This window comes from Podarcis bocagei (assembly GCF_964188305.1).
Source record: "Podarcis bocagei genome assembly, chromosome: 12".
Lineage (NCBI taxonomy): Eukaryota > Metazoa > Chordata > Lepidosauria > Squamata > Lacertidae > Podarcis > Podarcis bocagei.
Window position 1 is genome coordinate 60,516,638 of NC_138137.1, and position 17,895 is coordinate 60,534,532.

The 17,895-nt window shown below is 48.2% G+C and overlaps 1 protein-coding gene across 1 annotated transcript in view; it reads right to left on the minus strand.

Annotated features, from left to right (window-relative positions):
* The window catches only part of LOC308569502 (uncharacterized protein), a 67,286-nt gene that overhangs the window by 39,157 nt on the left and 10,234 nt on the right, over nt 1-17,895 (minus strand). Inside the window, exons 2-7 of the mRNA XM_081163471.1 lie at nt 8,292-8,445; nt 6,278-6,382; nt 4,275-4,364; nt 3,282-3,434; nt 1,619-1,762; nt 872-1,048 (exon numbers count right to left, since the gene is read on the minus strand). Coding sequence (XP_081019597.1) covers nt 872-1,048; nt 1,619-1,762; nt 3,282-3,434; nt 4,275-4,364; nt 6,278-6,382; nt 8,292-8,445 — 823 coding nt within the window. The remainder of the gene's footprint in view (nt 1-871; nt 1,049-1,618; nt 1,763-3,281; nt 3,435-4,274; nt 4,365-6,277; nt 6,383-8,291; nt 8,446-17,895) is intronic.

Consider the following 17,895-nt stretch of genomic DNA (forward strand, 5'->3'; position numbering starts at 1 on the left):
AAGTTCTTCCTAATGTTTAGGTGGAATCTTCTTTCTTGTAGTTTGGATCCATTGCTCCGTGTCCGCTTCTCTGGAGCAGCAGAAAACAACCTGTCTCCCTCCTCTATGTGACATCCTTTTATATATTTGAACATGGCTATCATATCACCCCTTAATCTCCTCTTCTCCAGGCTAAACATGCCCAGCTCCCTTAGCCGTTCCTCATACGGCATCGTTTCCAGGCCTTTGACCATTTTGGTTGCCCTCCTCTGGACACGTTCCAGTTTGTCAGTATTAATCTAAACAAAAGATCTGTTGAGTTTCCAAGTCACATTACAACTTTTTAGCACCCCTCGTTTTTCGAAGCTGAAAGCTGAAGAAATTCAACATGCCCTAATGGGTTAATGGGGTGGGGGACCCCCAGCTCTCCTGGAACGTTTTTCTCTAGGCTGACACCTCTCTTATCTCTTTGAACTTTAGAGGGATAAACCTTAGGTTGCATCCAGCTTTACGATTCCCTGCAGGGCCGCTGTGGCGTTCGTACGGAGCCCCCGGTCGTCTCACGGACTATTGACCCATACACCACTAATCTGCTGCCACCAACGAGGTCCTGCCTAGTAAAATCACTTCAGTCTCAGTCAGCTTTTCAATTAATAAAGAAGAGTGTATTTTATTTCAGACACAAACTTTTACGGCATTCCAAACGTTGTTACTCTTTACTTTCTTAGTCTTATTTTCCTCTCTCTATCTCTTCTACCTCCCCTCACTCAAGAACCCACTGCCCTAACTGTCTCTCTGTTTCCAACTGCCTGCCAACTGCTTCTCCAACTGCCTTTCCCAACCAGCCAACCCACTAAAACCAACCAGCTACCCACCAACGACTCTAACAAACCTCGGGCGAAACCTCCGGGACCTCCTCCGTTTGGCTCCGCCTCTCCCGCGACAGGGCAGTCCAGAGGGTCGGTGGGCGTGGCTTGAGGAGCGGCAGCCCCGCCCACAGCCCCGCCCTCCCGTCCTCCATCGTTTGTACCGTCATCGAGGGTGGGGAATCCGTCGGCCGTTGTGTCTGCTGGAACATCAGGAACACAAAAATGCTGATTTGTTCCAGGATTTGCGCCAGTTTTCCCTCTCGCTACGACCATGTTAGATCCCCGGCTGTGTTGGGGCCCCAAGACAGGGGTCCTTGTGACATAGGCCCCCCGATAACAGCAGGTGAACCCATCCCTTAGTCGCTCCCTGGTGGAGCCGCCGTCCCCAGACACCTCGCTTCCTTCCCTGATTTAAATCAAATTGATTTAAATTACAATTTAAATCATGATTTAAATCACTAGTCAGTAAGACTTGATTTAATTTTTTTTTTTTTTTTTACAGAAAGACTCATTCTTGCTGGTATAATCTTAATATTTAAAACCAGAGGAAGGTTTCGATTTTGGAATAAAAAATTTTACAGTTATATCAAAAATCACTGATTTGGTTATACTATTAGTAATACATGAGGTTTAATAAGTTAACTGTTTATATTTGGACAACGTTTCTGCTGTACTTCATTGGAAGTAAGGAAAAATATCATTTCCTTAATAACAATTGAAACAATTTATTTCACTAAAGCAGCAACAAGGCCCTTTCTGCTCATACCAACCTGGGGTTTGGGAATCCTGCCAGTCTCCCTCTGTGGCGCTGGCCAGTGTGCCAGGATGGCTGGGCACGCCCAGGGTGACGGGCTCTGCCATATCACTCTGCTGGCCAAAAGGGTGCAAGCTCTCCAGCGGAACTTCTCTTTTAACTGCAAGAACAAAGCAAATGGACGGATCAGGACCTTGCGGATCACAAAGGGATCCTTCCCTGGAATGTGACAGGGAGAGCTGACCGCAGGGTCCAATTCTGCCTTGGTCAGACCACACCGGGAGTCCTGTGTCCAGCTCTGGGCACCACAATTTGAGAAGGATGTTGACCACCTGGAAGGTGTGCAGAGGAGGGCGACCAAGACGGTGAAGGGTCTGGAAACCAAGCCTGATGAGGAACGGTTGAAGGAGCTGGGCATGTTTAGCCTGGAAAAGAGGAGACTGAGAGGAGATATGAGAACCATCTTCATAGAATCCTAGAGTTGGAAGAGACCACAAGGGCCATCGAGTCCAACCCCCTGCCAAGCAGGAAACACCATCAGAGCACTCCTGACATATGGTTGTCAAGCCTCTGCTTAAAGACCTCCAAAGTAGGAGACTCCACCACACTCCTTGGCAGCAAATTCCACTGTCAAACAGCTCTTACTGTCAGGAAGTTCTTCCTAATGTTTAGGTGGAATCTTCTTTCTTGTAGTTTGGATCCATTGCTCCGTGTCCGCTTCTCTGGAGCAGCAGAAAACAAACCTTTCTCCCTCCTCTATGTGACATCCTTTTATAGATTTGAACATGGCTATCATATCACCCCTTAACCTCCTCTTCTCCAGGCTAAACATGCCCAGCTCCCTTAGCCGTTCCTCATAAGGCATCGTTTCCAGGCCTTTGACCATTTTGGTTGCCCTCCTCTGGACACGTTCCATTTTGTCAGTGTCCTTCTTGAACTGTGGTGCCCAGAACTGGACACAGTACTCCAGGTGAGGTCTGACTCAGTACTCCAGGTGATATCTTCAAATATCTCAAGGGCTGTCTCGAGGAGGAAGCAAGCTTGTTTTCCTCTGGAGGGCAGGACTCGAACCCATGGCTTCAAGTTACAAGAAAGTTGCAACTATACTATATGTATGCAACGAATGAAGCTTTGCAGGGTTAAAGAAAGAGAAAAATGGTGCAAAAAGTATAAAGATAGAGGTAATCTACATTAGACACAACAATTTGGAAAGAGTAAAAATTTCGAGGTCTCAGAACAAAGGAAGGAAATCAATATGTGTATATGTACATAATGATTAGAACGATGATATGGTTTTATTTGTAGATGTGTGTTTTTGTCGTTTTTGTGTGTGTGTGTTTTCCTGCTTGTGTCCCCCCCCCCCTGTTTGTACTGTGTTATTTTGGATTCAATTTTTGTATTTTTGTTGTAATTTTGCATTGAAAATAAAAAATGTTAAAAAAAGAAGGAAAGAAAGTTTCAACTAAACACCAGGAAGAACCTTCTGTCAGTTAGATGGTGGAACAGACTCCCCGGGAAGGTGGTGAACTCTCCTTCCTTGGAGGCTTTTTAGCAGAGGTTGGACGGCCATCTGCCATGGATGCTTGAGCTGACATTCCTGCATTGCAGGGGGTTGGGCTAGATGACCTCTGGTGGTCCTTTGCAACTCTACCATTCTAGGAATCCGTGAATTCGCTCACCGCTGTTGGTCGGCGCCTCCTTGGCAGGAACCTCAGCTTCCACGGCGTCTGGGGCGAGGTCTCCGGCGGCCTTCGTGTGTCCGTAGAGAAACTCTGGGATTTCCTCCACCAGCTTCATGAGAGCGCAAAGGTGGAGGCTGCTGGGATGCTCACCTGTTTGGGAAGCAGAGAGAGAAAAATATCCGCCTTTTATTTCCACGGACAGGGAAGTTGACGTCCTCTTCAATCAGGTACACACAGCTGCAACCGGCCAGCAGCAAATTTTGACACTGGATCTGAAAACGAGAGCTGCTTTACAATCGAGCTCCATTTATGGGGGTGAAAAGGGGATTTTCCACCAAGCCGGCCGAGATAGGGATCATCTCCCCACGCAGCATGGCTCACTCACCCGAGCTGCCTACAGCACTTTCTCCATCAAGCTAATGTAACCCGTTCTGGGCACCCCAGTTTAAGAAGGATGTTGACAAGCTGAAGCATGTGCAACCAAGATGATCAAGCCGCCCAGAGTGGCTGGGGAAACCCAGCCAGAAGAGCGGGGTATAAATAATAATAATTATTATTATTATTATTATTGCAACCGAGCCATATGAGGAACGTTGAAGGAGCTGGGTATGTTTAGCCTGGAAAAGCGGAGATATAAGAGCCATCTTCATATATCTAAAGTCACATGGAAGATGGAGCAAGCATTTTTTCTACCGCAATGGAGGGCAGGACTTGAACTCATGGCTTCAAGTTACAAGAAAGGAAATCCCAACTAAACATATAGAAAAACTGAGGGTAAAAGGGCGTTTGATGGTGGAACGGACTCCCTCAGAAGGCAGTTGACTCTCTTTCACTGGAGGTTTTTAAACATGAGGTGGGGGGGCACCTGTCAGGGGTTCCTCAGCTGCGATTCCTGCATTGCAAGCGGGTTGGACTAGATGACCCCAGGGGAGCCCTTCCCAAGTCCCTGGTTCTGTGATTCCAACACTCCATTCCTCTTCCCACTCTTACCGTCCCGGTTGCTAGCTGGGGTCAGGCACCTCTCTCCCTCCTCACTCAGGTCCTCCAGTTCCCAGGGTCCCTCCAGCTCGGATTCACCCTCTGAAAAAAGGAACGGTTCCCCGAAAGCAGAAAAGAAACCCTAAGGGAGCCTCCCTCAATCTGGTGGGCTTCGTATGTTTTGGACCGCAGTTCCCCTGGTGCCAGTCTGAGAGACCCCTCCATGGAGGCGCAAGTCAGTTCTGTGTCCAGGGCGGCTGTCTGCCAGCTCCATCTGGTACGCAGGATGAGACCCTCCCTGCCTGCGGACTGTCTTGCCAGAGTGGTGCATGCTCTGGTTATCTCCCACTTGGACTACTGCAGTGCACTCTATGTGGGGCTGCCTTTGAAGGTGACCCAGAAACAACAACTAATCCAGAATGCAGCAGCCAGACTGGTAACTGGGAGCGGCTACTGAGACAACATAACACCGGTCCTGAAAGACCTACATTGGCTCCCAGTATTTTTCTGAGCACAATTCAAAGTGTTGGTGCTGACCTTTAAAGCCCTAAACGGCCTCGGTCCAGTATACCTGAAGGAGCGTCTCCACCCCCATCGTTCTGCCTGGACGCTGAGGTCCAGCGCCGAGGGCCTTCTGGCGGTTCCCTCACTGGGAGAAGCCAAGTTACAGGGAACCAGGCAGAGGGCCTTCTCAGTAGTGGCACCCGCCCTGTGGAACGCCCTCCCACCAGATGTCAAAGAGAAGAACAACTACCAGACTTTTAGAAGACATCTGAAGGCAGCCCTGTTGAGGGAAGCTTTTAATGTTTAATGTTTGATGCATTATTGTATTTTAATATTTTGTTGGAAGCCACCCAGAGTGGCTGGGAAAGAGTGGCGGGGTATAAATAATAAAGGTAAAGGTACCCCTGCCCGAACGGGCCAGTCTTGACAGACTCTGGGGTTTGTGCGCCCATCTCACTCTATAGGCCATGGGCCAGCGCTGTCCGGAGACACTTCCGGGTCACATTAATAATAATAATGTATAAATAATACATTATTATTATTATTATTATTATTATTATTATTATTATTATTATTATTATTATTATTACGTCTGTCCTTTCTATGGGGCGGGGGGGGGGGAGAAGAGGCTTTAAAAATAATCCTAGCACCATTTTGCTTTTTTAAAAAAGTAATAGAAGAAATCTATAATGAGGGGATATATTTGTAACTCAAGTCTCCCCCGCTGCCACCCGGCTTGGCAAAGAACCGAGCTCTGGCAGGGGCTGGTTCCCAGAAAAAGCTCCACAAAGGGAAACTACCCACAAATCCAGGGTGGACTGAACTAGAGCTAAGACTATGGAACTCGCTGCCACTGGAGGCAGCAATGACCAACATGGATGGCTTTAAAATAGGATCCATGGAGGGGAGGGCTATTGATGGCTGCTAGCAAGGATGTCTCTGTTCTGCCTCCACAGCCAGAGGCAACCTGCTTCTGAATTTCAGTTGCTGGAAACTGCAGGAGGGGAGAGGGCTCTGCGTTCGAATCCTGATTGCTGGTTTCCCACAGGGATCTGGCTGGTTGCTGTAAGAACAGGATGCTGGAGTCTTCCTATGTTCTTATGTTAACCTGCAAACTATGGGGTTTTTCATTATTTGAGGCTGAAACGGACCTTTGCTTCGGGGCTTACTTGAGAGTAGGCATTATAGACGCCCTTGGCCATCGGGAAGGGAATAGCTTGTTAATAATAATAATAATAATAATAATAATAATAATAATAATAATAATAATTTATTTATACCCTGCCCATCTGGCTGGGTTTCCCCAGCCACTCTGGGCGGCTTCCAACAGAATATTAAAATACAATAGTCTATTAAACTTTAAAAGCTTCCCTATAATGCTATTTTAAGTGATGTAGGTTTTTAATCCCTTGCCAAAAAATATTGGGAAAACAATGTTTTTCCAGCACTGTTAAAGGGTTCTGATATTGTTTGCGTTGTATTTTCTTCTACCACGGAAAAGGATTTCTTACCGCTGGCTCTGTCCTCCCCACCAGCTCCGCCAAGTTTCTGGTCCTCAATATTTCCTTCTGGCTGATTGATGAAGGACGACAGCTCCACCGGAGGAATGGAACGGCCTGTTTGCAAAGCAGAAAGGGAGGGACCTAAGTTTGAAACTGGGAGCTCAAGCCAAGTGACACCCGAGGGTGCTAGTAAGGTTTTCTGGGACCAGGAACAATATATGTCCACTGAGGGCTCTCCGACCCAATCACAAAAGGGGACATTGCAGCGGGTTGGACTAGATGATCGTTGATACCCAATTCCAACTCTACGATTCTACGTTTCCATGACACAGAGTTTTATAAAATCCGCTCGTTTAATCTCACTGTAAACAAGCAGTCCAGTGACAATAAAGTATTTCTATTTTCTATTTCTATATGTTTGGCGCCGTTTGCAAATTTCTATCCCGTTTGCAGGCCGAGGGCTCAAAAATAAATACAGTGTTACCTTGGTTCTCAAACGCCTTGGTACTCAAACAACTTGCAACCCAAACACTGCAAACCCGGAAGTGTTCCGGTTTGCGAACTATTTTCGGAAGCCAAACATGCTTCGTTTTGAGTGTTACACTTCCAATTTGAGTGCCACACTTCTGTTTTGAGTGTTACCTTGCGGTCTGTCTGTTTTTGCTATTTATTTTGCGTTTTTGTTTTTGCGACTCTTTTTTGTGTGTGACTGTGGAACCGAGTTCAGCTACTGATTGATTGTGTGACTGCAGTACATTGTTTATTGCTTTCATTTTATGGTTCAGTGGTCTTGGTAGATAGTAAAATTCGTGTTAAATTGCTTTTTTAGGGGTTGTTTTTAAAAGTCTGGAACGGATTAGTCCATTTTGCATTACTTTCTATGGGAAAACGCGTCTTGGGTTTGGAACGCTTTGGTTTTGGAAAGGACTTCCGGAATGGATTAAGTTTTGTTAGCCCCAAAATGGAAAACGAGCGAGGTCCCAATCAAAGAAGAATGGCAACTGAAGCTGGTGGAATATGCGCAGACTTAACATATAGAATAAGAGAACAAGAAGAATATACATTTAGAGAAGATTGGAAAATGTTTACTGACTACAGTGGTACCTTGGTTTACAACCATAATCCGTTCCGGAGGTCCAGTTGTAAACCAAAACAGGTTGTAACCCAAGGCGCACTTTCGCCAATGGCGCCTCCCCCCCCCAAAAAAAAAAATTGGTTGTCATCCAAAAAAAGGGGGGGGGCTGTTATCCAAAAAAAGGGACATGCACTTACGGGTTTGACGTGGTTGTAACCCAAAACGGTTGTAATCCAAAGCGGTTGCAAACCAAGGTACCACTGTATATGGGAAATAACTATGTACAGATGAAAACACTGGCAGCATTAAGATAAATTCAGCAGTGTAAATAAGTTTTGATGGATGCAATAACGGAATACTGAATGGTTTAGTTTTTGTAAAATATGCAGGGATTTATGATATGTAAAATGAACCATGGAAAGAGAAGAAGGGAAGTCATTGATATTTTAAGGATGTAAAAATGAGTACTGTACAGTGGACCCTCCAGTTACAAATTAAATTCATTCCGGGGGTCCGTCCGCAACCCGTAAAGTCCATAGGCAGAGGCGCCACTTCTGCGCACGGCGCGATTGAGCGCTTCTACACATGCACACAGCGCACAGAGCACTTCTGCGTGCGTACTGTGAAACCAGGAAGTATGCACTTCTGGGTTTCCCACATTCGTAACCCAAAAGTTACGTATCCAGAGCGGTACGTAACTTGAGGGCCACCTGTACTTTAAATTGTAAAGCAGAAAATTTAATAAAAATGAAAGAAAGAGACTGTCCAGCCGGATCGGGCCCTCTGCACCTCTCCCACACAACCAGCTTCAGTGGGTCCCAAAATCCATTATATAATGGTGGGGGTGTTCTGCTTTTCTCTGTATCCTGCGGGACACAGGGGCCACCCCAAAATAAGGGGGCAGAGTGACCCTCTCTACAAGGGCAACAGTGGCGCACCAGGCCTTACCCACGGAAAGAAGCAACGTGAAATTCTCCAGCATCACTTCCTGGTGCAGATCCTTCTGCCACCCGTCCAGCATGGACCACTCCTCGCGGGAGAAGCTGACAGTGACATCCTCAAAGGTCACCTCCTGCCACAGCGCATCAACCGGTGTGGAGGTCTGTGGGATAAGCAGCCTCATATAACCAAGATGCGTAAGTCGAATGGATGCATGAAGGGGTTAAAACCATAGAGTAAGGTGTCCTGCCAGGCTCAGCGAATATACCCACTTCCCCTCACCTGGGGAGGAACCAGGTAATCAGGTCTTTGCTCCCTCCTCAGTCTCCCAGAGAAGCTCAACCTGGGAAGCGGTTTGAGCTGGTTGCTCCAAGCTCAGACCGCATGGCTCTCACAAGCCACTCTTGAGTCCCTACACCAACATCCAACAACCGTCAATAGCCCTCTCCTCCATCAATTTATCTAATCCTAAAGCTATCTAGCTCGGTGGCCATCACTGCCTCCTGTGGGAGGAAGTTCCGCAGTTTAACAATGAAGAAGGATATCCTTTTGTCTGTCCTGACTCTTCCAACTGTCAGCTTCATCAGCTGCCCACGTGTTCCGAGTGCTAGGAGAGAGCAAGAAAAACTTGCCGTATTTTTCACTCCATAAGACACACTTTTTTCTTCCTAAAAAGTAAGGGGAAATGTCTGTGCATCTTATGGAGCGAATGCATGATCCCTGGAGCCAAATTGCCCAGGGGAGAAAAGCAGATCATGCTTTTTTTTAGAAAGACAGAAGGGGGTGTTGAAACAAAGCCGCTGATCGTTTGCCGATCGGGGAGAGAGATAAGGGACACTAGAGATAAAGGAGGCTGCCTGGGAGGGGGGAGGTAACTTGCAAGGAGAGGAGACAGGAAGACTAAAGCAATGAGGAGAGAAATTGGAAGAAAAGGAGGAGCAAAAAACTGCTCCAGCTAAGGAAAAGACACTAAGGCAAACAAGAGGGAAGGGAGTGTTGAAAGCAGACAGCTTATTGGTGGGATCGGGAGAGAGATAAGGGATGCTTGAGGGACAGCCAAATTTAAATAACAAATTGACACACGGCTGTGAGGCATTTGCGAGCTTTTTTGCGGAGAAGGTCTTGTCGCTCCGCCATGACCTCCCTGCCAATTTGGATACAATAAAGGAACTGGAGGCCCCTCGACTGTCCTCGGGTCCAGTATTGGGCCACTTCGACCAGATATCCCCAGCCGATGTGGACAGACTCCTCCGAGCTGGAAAGCCGACCACCTGTCCTCTCGACCCGTGCCCGTCTTGGCTGATTAGAGCGTGTCCAGACGAGGTGCGGGCCCTCCTGGGGGATATCATCAATTTGTCCCTTGGCACGGGGACATTCCCAGGGGAACTGAAGGAGGCAGTGGTGCGCCCGCTCTTAAAGAAAACATCATTAGATCCTTTAGATAAATAAAATTTATAAATAAAATATATTTATAAATAAAATTTATTATTATTATTATTAGATCTATCCAATTACCGCCCGGTTTCGAATCTTCCGTTCCTGGGTAAGGTGATTGAGAGAGCGGTTGCTGAACAGCTTGGTGGGTTTCTGGATGAAACATCGGCTCTGGATCCATTCCAGTCCGGCTTCCGCGCTGGTCATGGGACCGAGACGGCTCTGGTCGCCCTAACAGATGATCTCCGCAGGCAGCTGGATCGAGGCGGGTCGGGGCTGCTGATTCTTCTAGATCTATCAGCAGCTTTCGACATGGTCGATCACGAACTTCTGGACCACCGCCTTGCCGACGTGGGGATCCAGGGCACAGTCCTTCAATGGCTGCGCTCGTTTCTCTCTGGTCGGGGACAGAGGGTGGCGCTTGGGGGGGAATTGTCATCGCGCCACTCCTTGGTGTGTGGAGTGCCTCAGGGTGCGATACTCTCCCCGATGCTTTTCAACATCTTTATGCGCCCCCTCGCCCAGCTTGTCCGGAGTTTTGGGCTGGGTTGTCATCAGTATGCCGATGACACCCAACTCTATCTGTTGATGGATGGCCATCCTGACTCGGCCCCAGACACACTGACCAGATGTTTGGAAGCTGTGGCTGGATGGTTACGTGGGAGCCGGTTGAAGCTAAATCCTTCGAAGACAGAGGTCCTGTGGCTGGGACGGGGCGATATGGGATTGGGGGGGCAACTCCCATCTCTTGCGGGGGCGCAATTAGTGCCAGCACCGTCCGTTAAGAGTTTGGGTGTAATCTTCGACACCTCCCTTTCCATGGAGGCGCAGATTGCAGCTGTAACAAAGGCGGCATTTTTCCAACTCCGCCAAGCTAAGCAGTTGGCTCCTTACCTCTCTCGCCCTGACCTAGCCACTGTGATCCATGCGACGGTCACCTCCAGACTGGATTATTGTAACTCGCTCTACGTGGGGCTGCCCTTGAGACTGACCCAGAAACTCCAGCGGGTGCAGAATGCCGCAGTGAGACTCCTTACGGGGTCTTCGCTGCGGGATCACATTCATCCGGTGCTCTACCAGCTGCACTGGCTCCCGGTGGAGTACAGGATCAGGTTTAAGGTGCTGGTTTTAACCTTTAAAGCCCTATACGGCCTAGGGCCCTCGTACCTACGGGACCGCCTCTCCTGGTATGCCCCACAGAGAAACCTACGGTCTGCAAATAAAAACATCCTGAAGGTCCCAGGCCACAGAGAGGTTAGGCTGGCCTCAACTAGAGCCAGGGCCTTTTCGGCTGTGGCTCCGATGTGGTGGAACGCTCTGTCACAAGAGACCAGGGCCCTGCGGGACTTGACATCTTTCCGCAGGGCCTGCAAGACAGAGCTGTTCCACCAGGCCTTTGGCCAGGGCACAGCCTGACTCCCTCCCTCGGCAATCTTTGCAGAGCTCTGGCCCAATGGTTGCCAGTGGCTTGATTTGAATTAATTTTATAATGAATGATTTTAGAATGTTGTTTATGTTGTACTTTTGTACTGTTTTATTGTTGTTAGCCGCCCTGAGCCCGGCTTCGGCTGGGGAGGGCGGGATATAAATAAAATTTATTATTTATTATTATTATTATGCTAGAGATAAAGGAGGCTGCCTGTGAGCGGGGAGTTAAAAGCCCATGGATCCTCAGGATTTTTGCATTGGGTCACCCCAAATTCACCATCAAATCACATGCCTGTGGCCACAGCATGAACCACAAAAATCATACATCCGTTGTTTCATTCAGAATGTTTTTTTCTTGTTTTCCTCCTCTAAAAACTAGGTGCGTCTTATGGTCAGGTGCGTGAAAAATACAGTATCTCTCTGTCCCCACTTGTGATCCAAGGGCTGCTAAATGTATCAGAGTGCGCCTCGCCCTTGCTCTAAGCCGGTAGGTAGCCAGACGACACAGATTCCCGGCCAACGCACCAAGTTGTTAGAAATAAAGCAGGTCCCAGGATTTGGAGTCCTGGGGCCTTTCCCCATAAAACATGAACAAAACTGGTGAAACAGCAAAAGAAATTTATTGATACATAAGCCCTTGCAAGGACGAGCGTCCAGTGTAGGCACGCCCAGATTAGTACAGACACAAACTTATATTCCGTGTGCAAGAACATCCCTCCCCTATTCCCCATTGGTTCGGGAGCATCCCTATGTAATTATTTGCTAAGCCAAGCAAAGGAAAAGACCTGGAAAGAAATGCCTATTCTTTATTATTGAGCCACTGGTAAGTGCCAGCAAGCTCTCTATCTGCTGACGCCTGCTGATTCAACTTTCCTTTTAAAACTACAGTAGAACCTCGGGTTACATACGCTTCAGGTTACAGACGCTTCAGGTTACAGACTCCGCTAACCCAGAAATAGTGCCTCAGATTAAGAACTTTGCTTCAGGGTGAGAACAGAAATTACGGCACAGCGGCAACAGAGGCCCCATTAGCTAAAGTGGTGCTTCAGGTTAAGAACACTTTCAGGCTAAGAACGGATCTCCGGAACGAATTACCATATTTTTCGCTCTATAAGACACACTTTTTCCCTCCTAAAAAGTAAGGGGAACTGTGTGTGCGCTTTATGGAGCGAATGCAGGCTGCGCAGCTATCCCAGAAGTCAGAACTGCGAGAGGGATCGCTACGTAGCGCTCCCTCTTGCTGTTCTAGCTTCTGGCTTAGCCCCTCAGTCCCTTCCCCCACCTCCCAGAAAAGCCCCCAAGAGCCGCGCTCCCTTTAAAGAGCCGCGTGGAGCATGTGTGGCTCTTGGGAGCTTTTCCCCAAGGAGGGAGAAAGGCAGCCCATCAGTGATGGGCTGCCGTTCTCCCTCCTCGGGAAAAGCCTGCAAGCGCCACACACACGCTCCACGCGGCTCGTGAAAGGGAGTGCTGAGCAGAGCATGGGATGCACACAGGCTCTGCTCAGCGCTCCCTTTAAAGAATATTTTTTTCTTGCATTCCCCCTCTAAAAACTAGGTGCATCTTATGGTCAGGTGCGTCTTATGGAGCAGAAAATACGGTAAGTACTTAACCCGAGTGTCAGGGAACTGACATCGGAGCCAGAGGCAGAGGCAAGGCTCCCAAGTGATGCTGGAGAGGGACCCAGCAGGGAGAGAGGCAGCTCATCAGCGGGGGAAGGAAATCAGCGCAACACCAGGGATAAAGGGGGGCAGATGGGGGAATCGGAGAGAGGGCTCCAGGACTCTTCGCTGGACACCAGCAGGGAGAGCACGGGTCCTCCGCTACCCACACCCTCTCTGCGCAGAAGACTTCCGCGCAGGGAGAGTAGGAGGAGACTTGGCGTCAAACAGCTTTTATGCTAGAAAAGGTTTAAGAGACGCCCACTGACGGATTCTGCTAGCGACTGAGGCAGCCACGAAGTGAAGGGCTGTCCAGACAGAAAAGGTTTAACAAGCCAACTTAGCCAGGAGTGGCGGCAACTTACGCACGAGTAACCCCTATATTCATCACACCGAGGTACCACTGTACCTGGTATTACAACCAGCCTTATAGCGCATGGAAGGAGGAAAGTGACATTTTGCTGGAGTCTTGCATCTAGGGCGGGGTCGGCAAGGTTTACTGGGCATGCGCCGGATCACTCCCACGGAGATCCTCTGTGGGCCGGACCGACGCAGTGTGACACTGGAAATCGCACCTGCCGCAGCACCGGAAATTGCTTCTGCCCATGCCCAGACGCCAAAATCGTGCCTGCGCAAAAGCGATTTTTGGCGTCTGGGCATGCGCAGAAGCGATTTCCGGCATCTGAGCATGCGTAGAAGCGATTTTCGGAGCCGCAGAAGAGTCCCCACGCTGTGTTGTGCTGGTTTAGAGCAGCACGCAGGGACTCGCCAAGTGGGCGGCTCGGTTCGGGAGCGACTTGAGGGCCAGTTAATTGGCCTCCATGGGTCGCTTCCAGCCCTTGGGCCTTAGGTTGCTGACCCCTGATCTATGGCCTTCAGCAAGGAAACATTCTGCCCCATAGCAACATTATGCCTTAGAACAATCTAATAACTGCCACCTTGTGATTTTTTAATACGTTTTCATTTCCCACAGTCCATGTTTCTCATTTATTCAAGCGATAAAGCCTAACCGCTGGCAGATGTGAATGATCTTGCACATCAGTAAACCATACAATAGAAGCATTCTGGTTCGCATTTACCTCACAGTTTGCAATCCTTCTACTCAGATTCAACTTTTTCTGAGACCCTTTGCTTTTACGGAAAAAGCGACATTTCCCTTTCTGACAACTTCTACCGTGTCGGCTCCTTGAACTGGGCGTTGCATGGCTAGTCCTGTGTAATCGTGGAGCTTTTTGGCCCGCGGCTTATTCCTAGTTCCCTCCCTTCATCCAAAGGTCCCAGTTTGGGATACAACATTAAAATGCAATATTAAAACAACGGTTATAAGGATTTTAAGGTCTTATATATAGAAAATAAATGTTCATAAATGTACCAAGCAAGGACATACATAAACGTATAAACCACATGTCTGAACCCCACAGAAAAAAGACCTGAAACCATTTTGTCTCTCCCAAATGACCTCAAATATTTCTCTGCAAGGTCGAAGGAAATGGCAAATCTCCCCATTGTCTCTTTGCTCACAAATCCTGTCTCAAGGGCACAGTTAAGATATGAATAGGGTGAGCCTGTGACCTGTGACCTGGATTCAGGAACTGAGAAGTTATAACAAAAGAGTGGCCAGGATGCCCAGGTAATCCAAGCAGGTAACCTGGCAGACAGGATAAAAACAACGCACTCAGATTTCTGTTGTAGACTGCCCCTCCTGTGATGTACGTATGATGTATGGAGGGGTGGTCTTGGGCTCCAGGGTGGGCAGTTCAAAAGTCTATATGAGGGCTTGCGCGCATGGTTCGGGGTTCTCTTCCTGCCTCCTGCGTGTGAGGGGAGCACCCTGTTGCAACAGCTTTAAAAAAGATCAGGCTTACTAGCTGCTTTGCTTCTCAATATTCTCTGGTTTGCCTTTGTTATTTTCTCCTACCTATAGAGAGCCTAAAAAAGGACTCTATATGGGCTCTTGGGTACCCCATAAGGGAAAAGGAACCATTTTTTCTTATAACACAACCTATGCAGGTGGCGCTGTGGGTTAAACCACAAAGCCTGGGGCTTGCTGATCAGAAGGTCGGCAGTTCGAATCCCCGCGACAGGGTGAGCTCCTGTTGCTCGGTCCCAGCTCCTGCCAACCTAGCAGTTCAAAAGCACAACAGTGCAAGTAGATAAATAGGTACCACTCTGGCGGGAAGGTAAACGGCGTTTCCATGCGCTGCTCTGGTTTCGCCAGAAGCGGCTTAGTCATGCTGGCCACATGACCCGGAAAAACTGTCTGCAGACAAACGTCAGCTCCCTCAGCCAGTAAAGCGAGATGAGCGTCGCAACCCCAGAGTCATCCGCGACTAGACTTTACGATCAGGGTTCCTTTACCCTTACCTTTTACAACAGTAAAAACGAGCCGGGTCCTAAAAACGCACAACTTAGGCATCAGAAGCTGGGTTCTAGAGATGTGTCTTCAGTATCCTATGGAAGCAGTGCAAGGAAGGTGGCAGGTATACCTCTTTCAGGAGGGAGTTCCACAGTTTAGGGGCCACCACAGAGAAGGCCCTGCCCTGGGGGGTGCCCCACTGTGAGCCTCTGAGAGATGAGAGATTACCGAGAGGCAGCACCCAAGAGGGTCTGTAAGGAAGGAGGATTCTGGAGGACAATGCCAGTTTGCTTCAGGGAATGAAGCCCACCTGAGCGTTCCATTCTCTCTCACTTCCATAACTGCCACCTTGGGGACAGCATCATTTAAATGGTTCCACAGCAGTTGGCAAAGGCAAAGGAGGCCGGAATGTTTTGCCACGTGAATCAAATCAATTTTTTTTATTCTCTCTCTCTTTTTAAATAAATTTGTTTATTTGGTTTTTTCAAATTAAAAATTTACAATCACAAACATACAACATAAAAACAAGTTTCCAAAGAATCTCCTGGACTTCTTTCCTCCCCTTTGTAGGTCCTAATATTAATAGTTTCCTCCTCCATCTTTTATGATAATCCAATTTTTTTACATCTCCGTTATATCCAAAATTCCCCATGAAACTACAAGCGTTCTTCTGAAGGGACAGGGTACCCAAATCCTGTCTGTGAAATCACCCCAGGCCTCAAAACTGTCCAAAACTCCTTTTGTCTTCTAAAAATCCAAAACAGCTTTTCTCTGCTCTCCTCTCTCTATCACAAGATGCTGTGGCAAAAGGCAAAATGTTACTTTTAAAGGCTAATGAATAGACTCCGTCACTGCCAAGAATACTCAGGCCTGAGACTGACTTTTATCTCACTCTAGTTGCAACACCTTTGGACATGCTGAACCGTTCTCATTCCCCTTTCCTGGGAAGGGTGCCAAGAGTCCACAATAGTCCCAAGAGAGCTTTCTGTACATGCTCAGGAACCTCAACATGGGGCAGGACTATGGAAGGAGGAGGAGAAAGGAGGAGGGAACTGGAAAGGGGTATATATATATTTGTGCACATGATTGTGAACTCGTGCATGCTTTTTGTGACTTATCACACTTGCTCCTTCTACCAGTTCATGGATGGTAGAAATAAAAGCCTTTTTCTCTGAAACTATTCCTTGAGTGTCTGTTGACTCCCACTTCCCTTTCCCAGGCGCAATATTTTTCCCACCCGAGGGCAAAACCTCATAAGGCTACAATTCAAAGACGATCCAAAGCAACTGTTTAAGGATGAACAAGGATGAAGAGATAACACCCCAAGACGAGAAGATAGTAATAATTGGAATATATGCACCAAATGAAATAAAATGTGAATCAAATCTTGATGCAATGATGGGGTTGATGACCTTTGGTGGGTCCCTTCCAAGGCAGCTCTGAATTTTCTTTTTCGAATGATGGACTGACTGTGATCGGTTACTAGTTAAACACCTGGCTAGTTCAGAGGACAACCTCAAACTTGGTTCAGAGCTTTGCGAACTTAAAAGAAGAAAAGTCACTTGATCCAGGAACAGTCCACATCTATTTTGGCCTATTCCTGCCTCTTTTTCTTAAGGGTTACATGGACCATTCATAATGTGGGGATATTCTTCACAGCCGTGAGCAGGGCAGGGGAAGCGAAAACAGGCGACAACAACTAACTACAACCTTGTTCACTGCTCCTGCTCAGGCGGCGCAGAAAAAGCATTTTGCTTCCCGAAATTCATTTTGATCATGCAGATCAGGATACAGGATGCAGAATACAGTAACCCAGACCTTTCCAAACTGTGTGTCACAACGCAGTGCAGTGGTTTTCAGCCCGTGTGCCGTGGCACCCTGGGGTGCCTTGAAAGATGGTCAGGGGTGCTGTGGGCAACCCTGGCCTCTGCCCCTCTTTCCTTCCCTCCATCCTGAGATGCCCTCTTGTGTCTCTGCCTCCCAAAGGCTTGCGTGGTTGTTTGTGGCAGCAGCCCTGGCTACAAACTCCCCAGGTGAATGGGGCCTCTGGGGCTGGACAGGGGTGCTTCTCAGACCCCTGTGGGGCAGTGTGAGGAGGCACCTCTCTATGGGGCACGGGGGCAGCTCAGAGACCAGGGGCTGCAGCTGCCCAGAGGACTCCCAAGGAGAGGGGAGAGGAGGCTGAGGGAACCCTCTACAAGGGAGGGTGTTTGAAAATGGGTGAGGGGCTGCTGGCTCTGCAGGCAAGGAGTGGCATGACTGGGCTCCTGAGCCCCACAGGGGGGCCACAGAAAGAATGTAGTTTGTCAAGTGAACCATGGACCCCAAAAGGTTGAAAACCTCTGCATTAGTGATTCGGTTTGTTACGCCAACACTCCTCCCAGGGATGGAAAGGGGCTAGTTTAACCTCTGGTTTGCTAGTGAAACTGAATTGAAATTGAAATACTTTATTGTCGCTTGTACAACTTGTATGCAGTGAGATTACACGAGCACCCCCCACTCAGCTCTCTTAGTTTTAATTCCCCTCATTTACCCACCAAACCCAAAAGTCAGTTGCCCTGTTGTTATCTTTTCACTCAGCAGCCTAACAGCCCACGGATAGAAGCCGTTCTTTACCCTGTTGGCGCGACTAATCCTGCTTCTATATCTTCTGCCTGAGGGCAGGAGATCAAGAAAGTGCCTTGAATGACTGTGCCACAAAATGATGCATGTCTAAAAAGTGTGTCACCAATGTGAA